Genomic DNA, 16,719 nt, shown 5'->3' on the forward strand with positions numbered 1-16,719 from the left:
GAATTGAGCGCCTCTTACTCTATCCTGAACGTAAAATAAACGACTGTTTCTAGGAGCTGTTGTAGTTGTTGCGGCGGTTATCGACAATCGGTGTGTTCGTTTGAATTTACATGGTGATCTACAGTTTCGAGCTTTATCGCCGAAAGTTTGATGGTACCAACATATTGTAGGAGCTGAGCGTCTCCTAGAACGTGATCGACTTCTTTCCCTTGATCTACTTCGTGACCATCCTCTTTGCGTATCGCTCTGATTTAGTTTCGTCAGCTTGTGGCATAAAACATTAATCTCCTTTTGTAATGCATCGATTCGTCCATCTATTGTGGTACTATGCCTTTGCAGACTCGTTTGTTTCACTCTCTCATAAATCCTATCGGCTATTTTAGCAATGTTGTCTATATCGACATCGCTGTCCTCAACCGCAAGGATCTGCTGCACCTTCGCTGGAAGTCGTCGTAACCACAACTGATAAAATATGTTTTTATCTACTTTACTGTCTCCGATTACGCTTCTCATATAGTTTTTTAACTGCGATGGAGTCCTATCTCCTATCTGCATTTGACTGAGAAGCTGTTCGATGGCTTGCCGGTCGCTTAATGAGACGGCTTTAATCACTGCCTATTTTAATGCGTCGTATGGCTTTTCTATGTCTGGCTTGATTAAAATCTCTCGTACATTATCTGCTACTTCATCTGGAAGTAGCGAGCTCGCGTGGCCAAATTTATCTCGCTGCGTATGAACACGATTAGCTACAAAGTAATGTTCAAGTCTGATAAACCAAAGTTGGGGATCTGTGACCTTAAAAGGAGGAATAGTTACATTGATGGACCTCACGGACGGCGTTTGGGAAAGTTCTATTGTATCGTTACTTAAAGACATATTTATAAAGATCAAGAAGTACACGAATATAATGCGAATGTCACAGAGAAAAGTGAGTCGATAAAAACAAATGGTACAATTTATAACAAAGAACGGACTTACTAAATTGCACTAAAATATCAATTGTTTGTAAAAATATCGTTGTTTATTATGAATATTATCGTTATGTTCTATAATGTTTGTGAGATAATGTACGTATAATTAAAATAATGAGATAATAAATCCACAGTTATAATTATAATCCAAATGATAGTTACAATTGTAATCGAGTACGTTGGATTTTAGGAATTGGATTATGTCGTTCAAGATTGTTTCGTGTTCGCGCGTCGGGATCGCCAATTATGTGGTGGTCGGTATTCGATATATCCCTTAAACTTCGTATACAATTCGTCTTGATAACCGTCCTATTTAACCCCAACGGTATATTATTCAGAAGGCGAATACGAAGCGTTGATTACGTTTATTTCGAGACCACACACACAGATGTCCAAAATCACAGATGCATTAAACGAGCATTAAGAGTTGTGTCGAACGGCAAACAGGCAAGCGAGCGACTGAGCGAATGTAAGTAATCGAGTACAATCAAGCGATCGAGAAAGCAGAGTCAGCCATATGAATAACATGGACATATATATAGCATGTGAAATTAATGAGTAATCGAATCAAATAAGCGGTTAGTAGTGAGACTAGCAGGGTGAACAAATGCGTAGGCCGTAAGCAATATTCAAGCATGCGTATTTCATACAAGCACAAAATAATAATAAGGGTACAATAAATTGTTATAGTGCGGATGGCTTTGTCCGCTAAATAAGTTAGCAAAAAGGGCTTAACTGAGTTAAATGAGAATAAACCCATTTGCACGTGAGTCACTATAGTTCATCCTGTGTGTGCTAAACATTACAGTCAAGTCATTAAAATGTATGTGTCATACTAATTGGTTTCTAACTCCTAATGACTTCAATAACATATCAGATATTGATAAGATCTAATACGTTTTTAGAAATAACAGTAATGAAATAAAAGATGAATACAAATAGTAAAACACTTATCATATTTCCATATTGTCCAAAAGTAACTGAGATATTGTTTGTGCTATTGTTGATCACTACAGTGATAACAAACAAAAACCTATCTTCATGATATTTTTTATTATTAACAAAAATCAGATGGAAACTTGATCAAGATTAAGAAGTATTTGACATACAGTTTACTATGACTTGCAAGTGTTTAACATCCTTGATTTTATACGAGGCAGTTAATTCACTAAAAATACACAACTAATATAATATTCATTTGTGATTTCATTCGAGTAAAATGTTCAAACTTTTGGACGGAAAGATCATGTTTACATGTGAGTTTATTATACATAGTGGTAAAGATAAAAATGAATGTACATTTGTAAAATTCAATAATGACTGAGTTGAACTCGATTTCAATTTAGTTAGCAAATTTTATTTTTGACTAACTCGTGTGTGCTAAACAGTTACAATCAATGGCAATGTTCTACATAACTTACTTACGCCTGTTACTCCCAGTGGAGCATAAGTCGCCGATCAGCATCCTTCAACCCACTCTGTCTTGGGCCTCCCTTTCTATTTCTATCCAATCCTTGTTCATTTTTCTCATGTTTGTCTCCATTTCTCAGCGTAATATGTTCTTTGGTCTTCCCCTTTTCCTTTGGCCTTGAGGATTCCAAGTGAGGGCTTGCCTTGTGGCGCAGTTGGGTACTTTCCTCAATGTGTGTCCTATCCACTTCCAGAGCCTCTTCTTGATTTCTTCCTCCGGTCTTTACTTCTAACTAGTCTGTGAGCTTTCCTCCATGCACAATTTTGCAGTTTAATCCACCATAGGAATTTCGTATGATATTGACTATCTTCTGAGGCACGCCTGAGTGTCGAAGAAGCCTCCATAGTGTTTTCCTGTGATGAATTCCATCCGATTGATTGTTCCACAATGATCCGTAGTGTTACAATTTGGTCTGCACGCGATCGATCCTTAAGGAATCCAGCCTCTTGGTCTTGAAGTTTGGCGTCTACGCAGTTCGTTCTTCATAACCTCACTCAAATTTCCTTTTATTCTAAGCCAAATTAACTTGACTTGGAACAGATAAACACTAAAATGAATTCTAGATGAAACGACTTTGAGGTTAGGACGAACATCTAGACATGAAGATCTTGAGTTCGATCCCTGTTGGGACTTCAATAAAAACATAATAATAGTCATTTTAAGGGATATTGTATACACACTAAATAGTATGAAATCCTTATCATCCAGCAGATTCTGATCAGGCTACTATAATTGAAATAATGTATAAAACATAATGACATAATGAACAGTAAGTGATCTACTTGAATGCTATTACGAGTTCACATTACTCGGTAAACGGAACGAAGGTCAAAGATACAGTGACATGACAGGCTATTCTAATCCGTTGTCCCCGGCCCTGTTAACTAGGTCAAGTAGTCTTGATGGGGCGTAGAGAATGTATTCTACAAGCACCCAGAAAATACGAGGTCACTAAGCACACAAATCAAGTTTGTTTATACAGTGATAGAAACGCCCTTGGGAGGGCCACAAAATAACGTACTAACAAAATCCGTCAAAGATTTCTGAGTGGGAAATGTAGGCTATAAGTCAAGTAAGCGTCTCTTGACGCGAAAACATAAAATTCGAATTCTCAGAATAAAATTACAAAATTAGGACCTTTTTCAACAGTTAGTAGGTTCAGCAATAACCGATATAACCCTTAATAAATAATCATTAATGTTTCAAATGGATTTTAATTCTGCTAATTTATTTCTAAAATATTTTGTATAAGATTATATCAATTATGCTGTATAGAAGGAAATGTATTCATTTGGACAAGATAAATTATTTAAGTTATGTAAACAATCATTATTTGACCGTGTTGTGCGTATTAATTCAAGTGACCGATTGCTCAATTCGTACAAATATACCTCTATCATGACATGAACATTAAGAAATGCTCTTATAATAGATATCAACAATTATTTACCTTTGATAACAAGGATTGACTGCCAGTTTCATCTCTACAGCATTTTCTATCATCTTACAAGCATACATTCCAGATAAAGCATAAAATAGTTGATTGATATGATGAGTGCAAGTTATGACTAATAGTCAGGTCTTAATTGATTGAAGAGCTGATTATTTTCCCTAACTTATTTCTAACATTTAATAATGGAATCTTTTAAACTGGTATTTTTTACTTGTATTTTCACAAAAATTGGACGAAACGAGCGTCCTGGAGTCCACTACTAGTCACTATCCATCTTTGCTTATGGAATCTCTTTGTTATTAATTCGTATAAAAGCACGTTATTTATTTAAGTGAAGAACCTATTATTAAGGCTGATAATCTTGATGATACAAGTTCAGTCGACACATGAAATAACAGTGCACACCAAAAAATCTAATCTGTATTTCATTAATGAAATAATCTAACTGCTTGATTGACATATAATTCTCATTTAAACATTAAAAACATGAAATTCAGCAAAGAGATCTCATTTCAACGAATTCATTATATATATGAAGGTTTTTTTAAAATTAAAGTATGAGTTCCGTGAAGACATATAAAGAAGAAATAAACATGATGACGTGATAGAAGGATTGTAATACTAGATTACGTGTTTAGTGGCCCGTGATTTGACTCCAATTAGATCATATGTTTATTACTATTGAATGAGTGCTATCGAAATATATATGTCGCCTATCCTCGTATATGATTATCGACTTAGATAGGGTTAATGAATAACGTAACTAAATAAGTCAAATACGAGAATGGATTACGAATACATATAATTCCGTACAATTTCTGATCGAGACAAACGATCGAAGAAACGAAGCGAAGGGAGTAAAGCGAAATGCCGCGCAGTGGACGAGGCGTGTGAGCCAACTCCATTTAATCAAGCGTTTGTCAATATTTATAGTCGCACAAAAATTAGCTACAGACATATGAGTAGGATAAGAAGTGTACATACATACATAGAAGAACAGTCAAGGTTGATAAGCGAATTAACATGAACAAAACATGACTCAAGAATAATGGATAAATTGATCTGTTCCGAAGCTAGAATAAGCTATGTGGGCTCAGTATAGGACCATCCAATACACGTGATATGAATATAATAATAGTATTAAACGATTGTGTGTGTATGTGAACATACAGATATATGTCTTGATGAGATCGATACTTTGACAAAGATTTTCATATATATTTATACGATTGTACAACTTAATAATGAAGTCGTTGGAGAGAGGATCGCTTTGTTGAATTTCATGCTTTTAACAACTTTTTTACATTTAAATATTATAATCAGAGAGGGGTTTTGTGGATAATATAATAATTTAGTGATTGAATTCATAGGTCATTTGCAGCTAGATCAACACTGGACGTTCTAGTATGGGACTCCTCAGTAGTACGCATTCACGATTCCGTCTAGAGGTTAAGCGCTCGCGCGCGAGACTGATAGGTCCTGGGTTCGAATATCGAGAGGCGGGACCGTGGATGCGTACTTCTGAGGAGCCCCATAGTAGGACGAAACGGCTGTCCAGTGCTTTCAGGTTTTCCATGGTTGTTTAGCTTCAACTGACTCATGAATTCAACTACTGAATTTAATTATTAACTGTAGCTCATATATATAAACTTTACGAATCTTGAAAACTGAACGGTTAATTTGTTTCCTTTATTTCTTCCAAAAAAAATAGTCCAAAAAGTTCTATTTATTCAACTAATATCCAGTCAAATAATTTATGTTAGTTATTTTCTAATGACCTTATATACTATCCACACCTACATCAAAATAATGTATCTATAGTAACTAATATTTGATATAAGGACATTCAGTATCTTAGACTTGGTAATTATTTATTGTAAAATGATTGATTTTATCACCTTGATAATATGATGAGTAACTGAAAGATGAAAGCAAATATCGTTGTCACTACAGAAAATATTAAATGAAATAACAACTTTATAAATGATTAAGACGTATAAGCTTTTCTAAGCGTTCTCGAATCAAAAAGCAAACACAACTTTTAGCAAGTAGGTCATAATATAATTGATGGCTAACAGTGAAATTCTAACTGTACATTTGAGCCTATTAACAATTGACTATCCGAATGTATCTACGTTTCTGTTAATGTAACTAACAAGACTTGAACGTAACTAATGAAATACAGTTTAAATATGAATGTTATAATGTTAACTAAATCATAAAGTATAGCTTCGCTTGTCTGACTTGATTCCACAAAGAATAAATAACCAAACAGTTGAGAACAGATATGTGATACTAAATTGTTTTGGAGTGCTTTGTTCACAGTAATGTGTTTTTCACATTAATTACAGCAGTGAAAGAAATCAGCCGGGAACCTTTGATCTTTTTTAAGTGGACATCCTATTGTTGTATGAACAGTGCATTCGAGTTTATTTCCTGTGCCATAAGAATTGATTATACCCACCTACAACTAGATAAAATAAAACGGAAGCAGAGAGCACGGAACAACAAAAGCAATAATTACTACGATAGGTCAGTCGGGTCTACCATAACATGTGTCAGGTTATTACACAAATTAGTTAAGTTTATCAGGGACGATGTTAGTGTAACGTAACAACTGCGCGGAGGTTTACTTAGCATATTCAGTAATAAAAACTATTAAGTATTTGAAGTTACTATAATCTCACTTGTGCAATGAGATATACTTACAGGTGTCAGCACATCTAAGCTGTCTTTAGAAGAAAAGTAAGTATCGATATAGCGGACAAAGGATGTCAGTAATTTTATTTCACGGACAGATTGTGAAAAATGATTCGTGTCAGTGTTATAGGAGTGGTCAAACACAAACTTGACTCATTAAAATACGTGACTCGTTATGGAAGTTATGAATTATGCAAACCATAGGACGTTGGGACTTGGAAGACTCTTTCGAGATCTGTTCCGCGAGGGACAAATTGTAACAGTATCTAAGTCCCAAGTTCACTAGTGAATGTAACTTAAATAATATCTGACCATTTATAGTAAGACCTAATTTGAGCGATGTATGACCGAAGCACATCCATCCGACTGCCATTTTGAGCACCACTAGGCTATCTTACTGAGCTCCATATTGGCGCAACACTGTATATTCTCCAAATGATGAAGGGAAAATGAATACACTACTTTAAGCTCATCTTTATGTAGAAGAGGCTTACCCATACCCATATCACTGGTATAGACTAAAAAAAGCAAATGACTTAAGACATTACTAAAAATCAATTTAAAATTATTATCTTGCATGGTATAATGTGTGTTGTGCACCACTATATCCTGACTTGTTTCGCTCAGAACTAGTTAAAACGCTAGTATATATATCTGTTGGCGTGATCCAGAAAACTTCCTGCAAAAGACAAGAAAGGCTCAGGAAATACTAAGAAGCATTTTATCCAATCAGCGTTCAGTTGAAGTTTAGCCAGAAACATCAAGAAAGTGAAGAGTCACATGTAGAGTTTCTGAATGGCTGATTACTATATTGCTACTATGTTTAGTAGCGTCCCAGAATTTTCGGGAAACCCAAGGACATCTAAAATACTATAAAAACCCCATATTTTCTGCACAAAAACGAACCTTTGGAGTAAAGTACTTCTCGCATATTTTGCGCCTTTTCTCCAGTGTTCAGGTCGCTGTGTAGTTCTAGCTTGAGGGTTACGCGAATAACGTTCAATTAGCAAGACTTATCAATATCAAAATGTATTTAATCTAATCTTACTTGAGTAAATGAACATTATTGAGTTTTATTTTTACCTACTGGAACTGATTATATAAAACCCAATAAGGGAAATCAAATAATCAGTTCATTCACACTTGTCACTGACATTTTTATAAACTCATGAATATCAAATTATTCCGGGTGGTAGACAAAACTTTTCAGTGAAGTTGTATGTAGTTTTACTTAGATTAAACTATTCCCTGTAAATTTAACATTTATTTACGAAAGTAATGCTTGTATTTTATTTATTTGAACACATAAATATTGGTACAAAGCGGCACCGAATACACTTGCGCCACACAAGTCACTTGATTTGTGTATAGACTGTGATACTGCCCGGGTGCATAGATCGAAGCAGGTGGTTTTCTTGGGGGGCCACACCCAGAGCCTTCGGCCTAAAGGTCTGATCCACAAGACAGTGGAGCAACGTTTAGAGATGCAGTCCCACGGTAGTCGGTGGCCAACAATAACTTCATAAGACATTTGTTCCCTCAGGATCCTGGAGCCTATGTACACCATTGGTTTGAAATCAAGGTTTTCCAACTCCCTTGGGTGGACCCTTCACATCCACTAACCCGGTTAAAGCGCTGGACATTCGCTTTTCGTCCGCTCAACTTCGTAAGCAACACCCCCGCCACACGAAGGCAGTGAGTACGACTTCCCTGGAAACATTTGTATATGCATGACCATGTGAGAGCATTTCGAGAGGGAGAGTTAACTCTCCCCACCCTCATCCGTACCAGGACATTGGGGAGCCAACATTTCCATACTCACTTAGTTTTCGATAGACCATCTTGTGATATGATAATTAACCAGGCAATTTATCAATAAAACCAAATGTGATATGAAATTTACTAAATAATTATAAAATCACTTATGAAAATAAAATCAAGAAAATTTTTTTCTTGGTCACTGACCGATGTGCATTCAACCAATCCCTTCAAGACTTTAGGTATATCACTCCAGTAAGTCATAACTAATAAAGAATCTATAGGGTTCCTGTCTTCAATCACTTAATATTAATTGAAATCACAGCCCATCAGTCTGTTTCTCTAATCTAATTTTTTACAATTCATAAATAAATAACGTAAAAAATAAATCTTGTTCTCTTTGGGATAAACTCAAGTGATTGTGAGTCTACTGAGTGTGTCATTCAAGTCAATTCGAGCAATCAAACGTTGACATTATTTGCCTTCAAACGAAATACTATGAGGTTAAATTCTAGTACAAGACCCTGTAACTGATTAATTAGTTACATTACTGCCAATGATATCGAAAATTTAAATATGATCAAACTGTTGAAGAAAACAAACTAACATCTTGTTTATTACGTAGAGTTAGTAGATCTCTGTTAGTTAATCCATAGTCTGTGAATATACTTGGACTTATAATTGATCCAACACCAGCTTCATCACCGTAATGTGCGTGATCAGTAGTTCTACGAAACTGATAAAATGCAAAGGAACAAGATAAACACATATATTATTTGGTCTATTTGAATACAATCAACAAATAAAATGGTATATATTTTAAATGTTTCCCCCTTTCAGTCCAAAAAATGTTATTACTACTTGTTGAAAAGGTTTAAAATCACTTTGATTACCAGTATAGGGGTTGTGGTGATTATCAAGTTTTGGGTTGAGATCATGAACCGACTGATGTTAGATCACCGTTGGAAACCTGGAAGCAGTGGAAGGCCGTTTCGTCCTATTGCGGGACTCCTCAGCAGTGCTCATCCACGATCCACATCGCGGGATTCGAACCTGAGGCCTTCAGACTCGCTCGAGAACACTTAATCTACTGAACCACTGAGCCGGCATCCAATGGTGTCAATGTCTAACATCAACCAATCCACGAAATCGCGCGGTGGTCTAACATCAATCGGTTCATGATCTTAATCACTTTGATTAACTTGAAGATATTCTGTTTCTCACGATTAATATTTATAAGAGTGTGCTTGAAAACCAGGGAGCACTGGATATATGTTCGATTTTCTCTGTGGAAAGCTTGCTATTATGTATTTCCCATTAAGATTCTTAACTCCCTTTCACTTTGGTATGGGACATCTCAACATTGTGTAATCACGAATGTCTCCACTGATCAGACCCAGAACCTTCTCATCTCATGACAAGCACTTAATTAATGACACCATTCGGTTGCCATCACATGGTAAAATTTCAGCTCCAGTTATTTCGATATCAGTTTGAAATCAGTCTGTGACCAATATAATTGGTTTAGAATAGCTCACACCAATCGCTAATGTTAAATGAACAAGTTATATGTAAAATAGTCTGTGATTAAAATTTAGAATATCCCAACGTTGAAATTATTTAAATTTCAATCGTCGACATCATTTCAGTATGATACTGATATTTTATGTCTTTTACATAGTGAGCGCCCAGTTTCTAACAAATTATTCCTTCGAATTTTGAAGAATGCTCATTGTTATATACTCAAAACCAAGTAAAATGTTGAGGTGTATGTTGTCAGGTTCAACCAGTCTCTCTCAATAAGTCATTAGTAAATGTTATAATAGACCTGGTTACTTCTTCAGTCCACGAGTCGTATTTTCTTGTACCAGATCACTTAGATATATAATTCAAGTAAAAACCAAGTCTTTAAGTTACGTAATTGATTTTAATAAACCTTATTGACATATAATTTAAATTCATGAGTCAATTAAAGCTAGATCACCATAGAAAACCTGGAAGCACTGAACGGCCGTTTCATCCTAGTGTGGGACTACTCAGGACTTCTAAAGAATCCAACTATCAAAATTACTATAATATCCACAAAATCCTCTCTCTGAATATAATTTAAAGTTAGTAAATGATTACTTTTCACAAAATTGACATATCGCGACCATTAAAGAATATTTACTACTTAAGGGAAAAAAACTCGTATTATGATAGGACTATAATTGTTATAGCATTTTGTTTACCTTGAAAAATGTGGCATTTTACCTTAGGTACTAATTTATCAAGTTGAAGGCTTTTTTCACCAAGGATTTCCCAATTATCTGTATTAATTAATCCATTAAGATTACCAGTGTATATGGAATTTGCTGTTGTCCAATGATGAATATTTGCTTGAATAGCACGTTGAAGACGACTGCGGACATTTTCAGTATCTATTATTTAAAAAAATACATTTCAATAAAATTAACTATTGATAGTCATTTCTAAGGACTTATATTTGTTTGGCATATATTGTTGGCTAACATAACTCAGTCAACTAGTGAATAAAGCGCCTGTGTTTGAAACAATGAGTACAGGATTAGAATCTCAACGTACCAACGATACCATGATATCAATGAATCAATCTGACAAACCTTAAAACGCCTGGGTTTCCAATTTTACATTAATCCACTATTCAAAATATAAATCTGAATATATTTCTGATCAAAAATCAGAATGAATTGAAATCCAATCAACAATGAAATGAATGATAAACAAGAGAAAGTGATTAAGCGAATAGATTTCTTTTGGGGACGATTTCATTCTTAAAGCTGCGAGTTGCCAATAAATAAAGTTATTTAAAAACCTCATTATTGATAAAAGATAATTTTGTTCATAAACTACCCGGGTATTTCTAAAATATTAGAAATCTTGATGATAACCTGCTCCGAGAAGAATTTTTTGAAGTTCTAATGAGAAATCATGACCACTTGATTTCAACCAAGTGTATAGAATGAAACAAATAATTGGTTTTTTCATTTTTTCTTTTACTCATAAACTGAAGATATGAACGTGAACTTTTGAGTGTTAGCCGACTCACTGATCTGAAAGAGTCGTATTAGCTTCAATACATGAAAGTTCCATTCGGATAGGAACTACATTCTCATTACTTTTTCTGGATGTCAACATTTTCTTCAACTGAACAAATCTCTATCTAATCATGTTAATTCTTGATAGAAATTATTATTACAAGCTTATAAACTTAAAATTTATTCATGCACTAACTTAATCAAAAATTGCTGAATAAATTGGCGGGTAAGCAATCAACCTACTGTAATAATATTTCCTAACTTGAAACAATAAGGAGTAAATACATTTTTACCATAATAGTAGGTTTAACATTATCATCCTGATCTTTCACAGTTCAAGAATGTTTGGATATGATAGCGCATGCCTTTACCACTTATCCTTATTAGATACTCGCTCTTAAAATACTATTCTGTGATATTGATCAGTTTAGTTGTCTTTTTTGAAGCATAACTGCTCTTCCTTTCTTCATACTTCGGGACTTTTTATAGCGTGTTGTTGTGTAGTGCTTGTTCGATTTATCGGCAAGACAATAATTAATGGACGAGTCAATCAGAAGTGTTTGGGGAATTTCAAGATCACGGAGTCAATTTCAGTACTTGATGCTCACGTACGATCGGTTCACAGTGGATTTGAGAGAAAACGTGATAATTGAGCAACTACAACAAATGGGACTACTAAAAAGTTCCTTCATTTGTGATTGTGGTAATCAAATGACTTATGAACCTTGTGCGGACTACCGTAATGGTGTTGTCTTCCGATTTAATATGTGACGGAGGAAGAAGTCTGCTAGAATATGATTTTTTGGCTCGATCAAGATCAAGACTATGGTAAACTATGACTGAATAAAAAAAGCACCCGTAACACTGACTGCTACCGGGTACTACAATATATACAGGTGATTGGAGAGTGTACAGATACTTACATAGACTTGATTATTTGCATCGTGTCGTTATCCACAAGTGATATTTTTTGAGCCTAACAACCGGAGTGCACACAAACACTATTGAAGCTATGTGGTTGAGGCTGAAAGGGTTTTTGCGACCTTATCATGGCTCCAGATGCCGACTATTATGAAGCCATATGGATGATTCCCTCTACCATATGCATTGCGATTTAAGAACCTCTGAACCTCTTTCGAACCTTAACAAGTTTTTAAACCATGTAAAAGAAGTGTATTCACTTTAATTCTTTGGTTTTGTATATATTTTTACTCTACACTAGGCGTTTTCTGATTGGCTAATATTTGTCAAGGTCACTTAAGGTTCGTTCAAAGGTCGTCCATAAATTATAGTCCCGCAGATTTATCTAGTTGTATCAAATCGGCTTTTATATTAGAAATAACTTCCGTAACGATATTTTCGTCACCAACTTATATAAATCACATTTACCTAGTCAAAAAATAATCTAAGAATTTAAGATAACATGATGTCCATTATTTATAAGGTAAAGAATGAATATTAACTCAACCAAACTAATGATATACGACAAGAACACCTCAACTGTTGGAAAAGCACGCTAACACAGATCTCTTACAAAATAGTTTTTGCTATTCTTTTAGAAATTTAAAATCATGGTGCATCAGGTCCTTGTGTAAAGTCACTCATTCATCTAAAAAAAACCAGATAAAGCAAGCTGCGTTGAATATGTTGGCAAAAATCATTAAGGACTTATCCATTCCTGGTTTGGTATAGTAATAATTCAAACTGCGAAACTAATACTTTTGGGTTATTATTACTACCACATGGAACTATACTTTAATGAAATACTTTTCGAACTTAACGTACCCTCATAACATTCTGGTTTAACAATACTACTATTATTATTACTAGTAATAGTAGTAAAACCAGAACAGCAATTTCGCATAGATTTATCATTATTCCAATTCAATAATTCACTTAATTTACACCAATCAATTGCCCAATTAATCATATCATTCTCAATATGATAATGTTTCTCATTATTTATATTGTTCGCTTTATTATGCTTTATACATTCTTTAACATGTTCAATCATTTCATTTGACGCTGGTACTGTGATTAAATCAAATAAATGTTCTGTTAACTCTTCATCTAATGGTACTTGAAAATGATTAAAAATTTGACGTGCATCAATCATTGGAATAAGATTCGACTAAAGTTTTTTTGGAAAAAGAAAAAAAAATATATGTACATAATTACTTCGGTGCTAGAAACTCATGTTTACTTAACTTAATATTCAAGACTGAGTGAAAACAAGGTATGTGTGTACATGAAATCTAATGTATAGGTTATATTATTATTTTCATAACTATTGATTATCATAAACTCTTAGGGAATAAAGAACAAGTATGCTTTCTTTCAACTTACAACTTATTAGGCTCATAACTCCACTATCTTTTAGATAACACAGTTTATTTTCGTCAAATCAATTGGATTAGTAGCTCAATGAAAAATGCTGTACTTGTCATATCTCCATTTGTGAAACAAAATATTCTCGAGTTAATCCAAAACGGCAATAAGAGCACCTTTCTGAGAAAAAGCTTTATAAAAGATTGGATTTTCTTCTCTTGTTCCGAAATCGGCAATCAGTAGACGAGGTGGGGAAAATTAGTTCACAGAAAGTCTGGGCTTGTCTAGAGAGGTCGCGTGACGTCTATAAAGACAACCAGTCACCTCACATCCGAAGTCACGAACGATATATTTCTGAGGAGGCATGCGTTGGAGGAGGTAAAAATGTCTGAGCTAAGGTGTCTGTGCCTGGGGCAGAAAGATAAATTTACAAATTTGGTTCTTGGAATTATACTTTCTTACCAGTCTCAGTTTTCTAATTTCGGATAGGGGCTTTAGTATTATTTAGGAAGCATTTATTGCGAATAAGTCGGACCCCCGAATCCAATGCTCACTGATTACATTTGTTTAAAATTGGGTGATGATGAAATTAGTTTTCTAAAGTATCGCGCTTTCTTCAAAACTCTCAGATCTTGATTTCAATACCCAAAAACGTCGTCCGTAAAACTACTAGTTAGTCTCAATCTATTGTGTAATAGCTGTCCGTTGCTTTCTAGACTTCACTAGTTCTCCTGATGTACATTTTGGACAAAATTCCTTCCCAAGCTGTAAAATTCCCTGCAAAATGCTTTAGTGATTTTACCATATACATATGCTTAAATGAAACAATTAGAAATACGATTAAAACGCAATTCCAATAGTAACAAGAGGTACAAATGCTACAATGAAAGGCAGGGCACTTGTGCTCTCTAACACATCAGGCTAGGGAGTATCCACTTGCATGAAATATAGATTCAGAGTTTTCAGCCTTAATGACAGTGGTCTTTTTTAACTTGTTATAGCCGATTATAAGCAGTCCCTTAAATTTATAAAAACACATAGACCTCAACGAGAAATATTTGCAAGTACGTTCAATTGTTGCATACTGTTTCAAACAGAAAACAGACTTTTACCGAATTTAGAATAACAAATATTTTTCATTTATAAGTTGTCTTCACTGATTACAAAAGTAAGATGTGATCAGATATTTTTCAATGATTTTTCATTCCCTTGACTGGATGAATTATTTCTAAAGCTTTATCTCTTTAAATAAAACCTCTGAAAAATTGGTGAGATAGAGCAAAAAGATGACTAGGGAGTTTATCAAGGGTATAACATTCAGGTCATTCACTATTCGGTAAAATTGGATGGTATTGGATAGAACCAGTCCGTTTTTGAATAAAAAAGGACTGATTATCATGTAAAGTGTTGTATTTTAAACTATGTAAAACAACACAGTCAAACTGGATGCACAAACAATGACAACACAGTTATTGATAACATTCACTCAAATTGCATTTTGACAACACAAACTACCAATTAATTGTGGCCGAATTTCTGAAAACTTCCGTTGATGGCTGTGTTTAACTACATCTAATGAGAGCTTCATGGTTTATCCATTCAACACAGATAAAGCAACACCACTGATATTCTTTCTCTGTGATAAATCCTCTTCAACCAGTCAAATAATTAGGTTGTGACGAATAATTTTCATACAACTTAAGCTTTATCACAGTTACTTGATACGAAATTACAACAGAGAATCCACTGTTACTCATTATATCCTTCTGTTAAGATTTTCATAAAGATCCTTTTATTTTATTACTGAATTTCATCATAGATTTATACCAGTTGAAACATCGTTGCCAATCACGAAGCATTATACATCTATTTTGTCCTTCCTCCGAATAGTAATTCAAACCATAGCCTTTATACCACTGGAACAGAATCTAATAATCTGTTTTTTTAATTTCAATCTATTTGTAGTATAGACCAGTGATTAATCATTGTCTTACTCCCGATATCACTGAACTCCATTGATCATCTCAAAAACATGTCTAGAAGCAAGTTCCTAATGTACTGGTGAAATCAATAAGTAATCAAAACCACGTACGTCTTCACTGACTTACCTTATTAGCTAGTTGACAAAGAGTGGCGATAATTTCTGGTCCATGTGTGTAATGTGCTTTTCTAAGAGCATGATGAATAACCGACATTATTAATTTGAACCTATCACTGTACTCTGTGTATTTTTTCTTGTTGAATTCACTTTGTTTATCAATGCTACTGTCGTCAGTATATAATCCAGATATATTTCTTGGTAATAAACCATTTAGTAGCTGGCCAACTGTAATATCATTAGTTTTATTAATTAACCCAAATATATGATCATCAGGAATTTTCATTGTATCACGTATTCTATTTTTAACAATCAGAATATAATGTCATATGATTAGTCATGAGCCACTTCATTATTACCAATGCGAATAAGCAAATAAAAATAATAAATATTACTTTTATAATACTTGTTCTTCATTTGTTTCCTGTTCAATTCATACGGAAACTGGGATACCTAACTTACTTTAACTATTCATCACATCAATCATAGTTATTCTCTTTGAGATATAAATTTTCAGTTAACTATATACATCACAAAGTATCGAAAAAATTGGTTAACAGATGAAGACCAAAACACATACTGTTGCTCCTAATACCGTCTGATGTTACTTTGATAAGTAAACTGAGTTAACACATGCGATTGTAATGTTCAGTATTCCTCGTTATCTAATTTGTCATCTGATGAATCTAAAGATGGATTTAAAATAAATAACCTCATGTAAAAAGTTAACGTATGAAGTATGCCTAAAAGTCTCGAATCATTTCACATTGTCAGTACAATATTGCTAACACTTCAAAATAAGAAAGGCAAACTACGTACACACACATTTCGACTTGCTAGATTCAGTCACCTTGTCCTGAACATCATTTCATTCAAGTTTTTAC

The 16,719-nt window shown here is 34.2% G+C and overlaps 1 protein-coding gene across 2 annotated transcripts in view; it reads right to left on the reverse strand.

The window, feature by feature from the left end:
• Positions 1-16,719, reverse strand: part of MS3_00009578 (uncharacterized protein) — a 29,426-nt gene that overhangs the window by 5,027 nt on the left and 7,680 nt on the right. The window contains exons 6-9 of one of the 2 annotated variants that reach the window (XM_051217957.1): positions 15,846-16,134; positions 13,195-13,540; positions 10,607-10,773; positions 8,961-9,089 (exon numbers count right to left, since the gene is read on the reverse strand). In XM_051217957.1, the coding sequence (XP_051064392.1) occupies positions 8,961-9,089; positions 10,607-10,773; positions 13,195-13,540; positions 15,846-16,134 (931 nt within the window). Of the gene's footprint in view, positions 1-8,960; positions 9,090-10,584; positions 10,774-13,194; positions 13,541-15,845; positions 16,135-16,719 lie in introns of both variants that reach the window. The other variant, XM_051217958.1, reaches the window with a different exon arrangement.

Source organism: Schistosoma haematobium, chromosome 7, assembly GCF_000699445.3.
Source record: "Schistosoma haematobium chromosome 7, whole genome shotgun sequence".
NCBI lineage: Eukaryota > Metazoa > Platyhelminthes > Trematoda > Strigeidida > Schistosomatidae > Schistosoma > Schistosoma haematobium.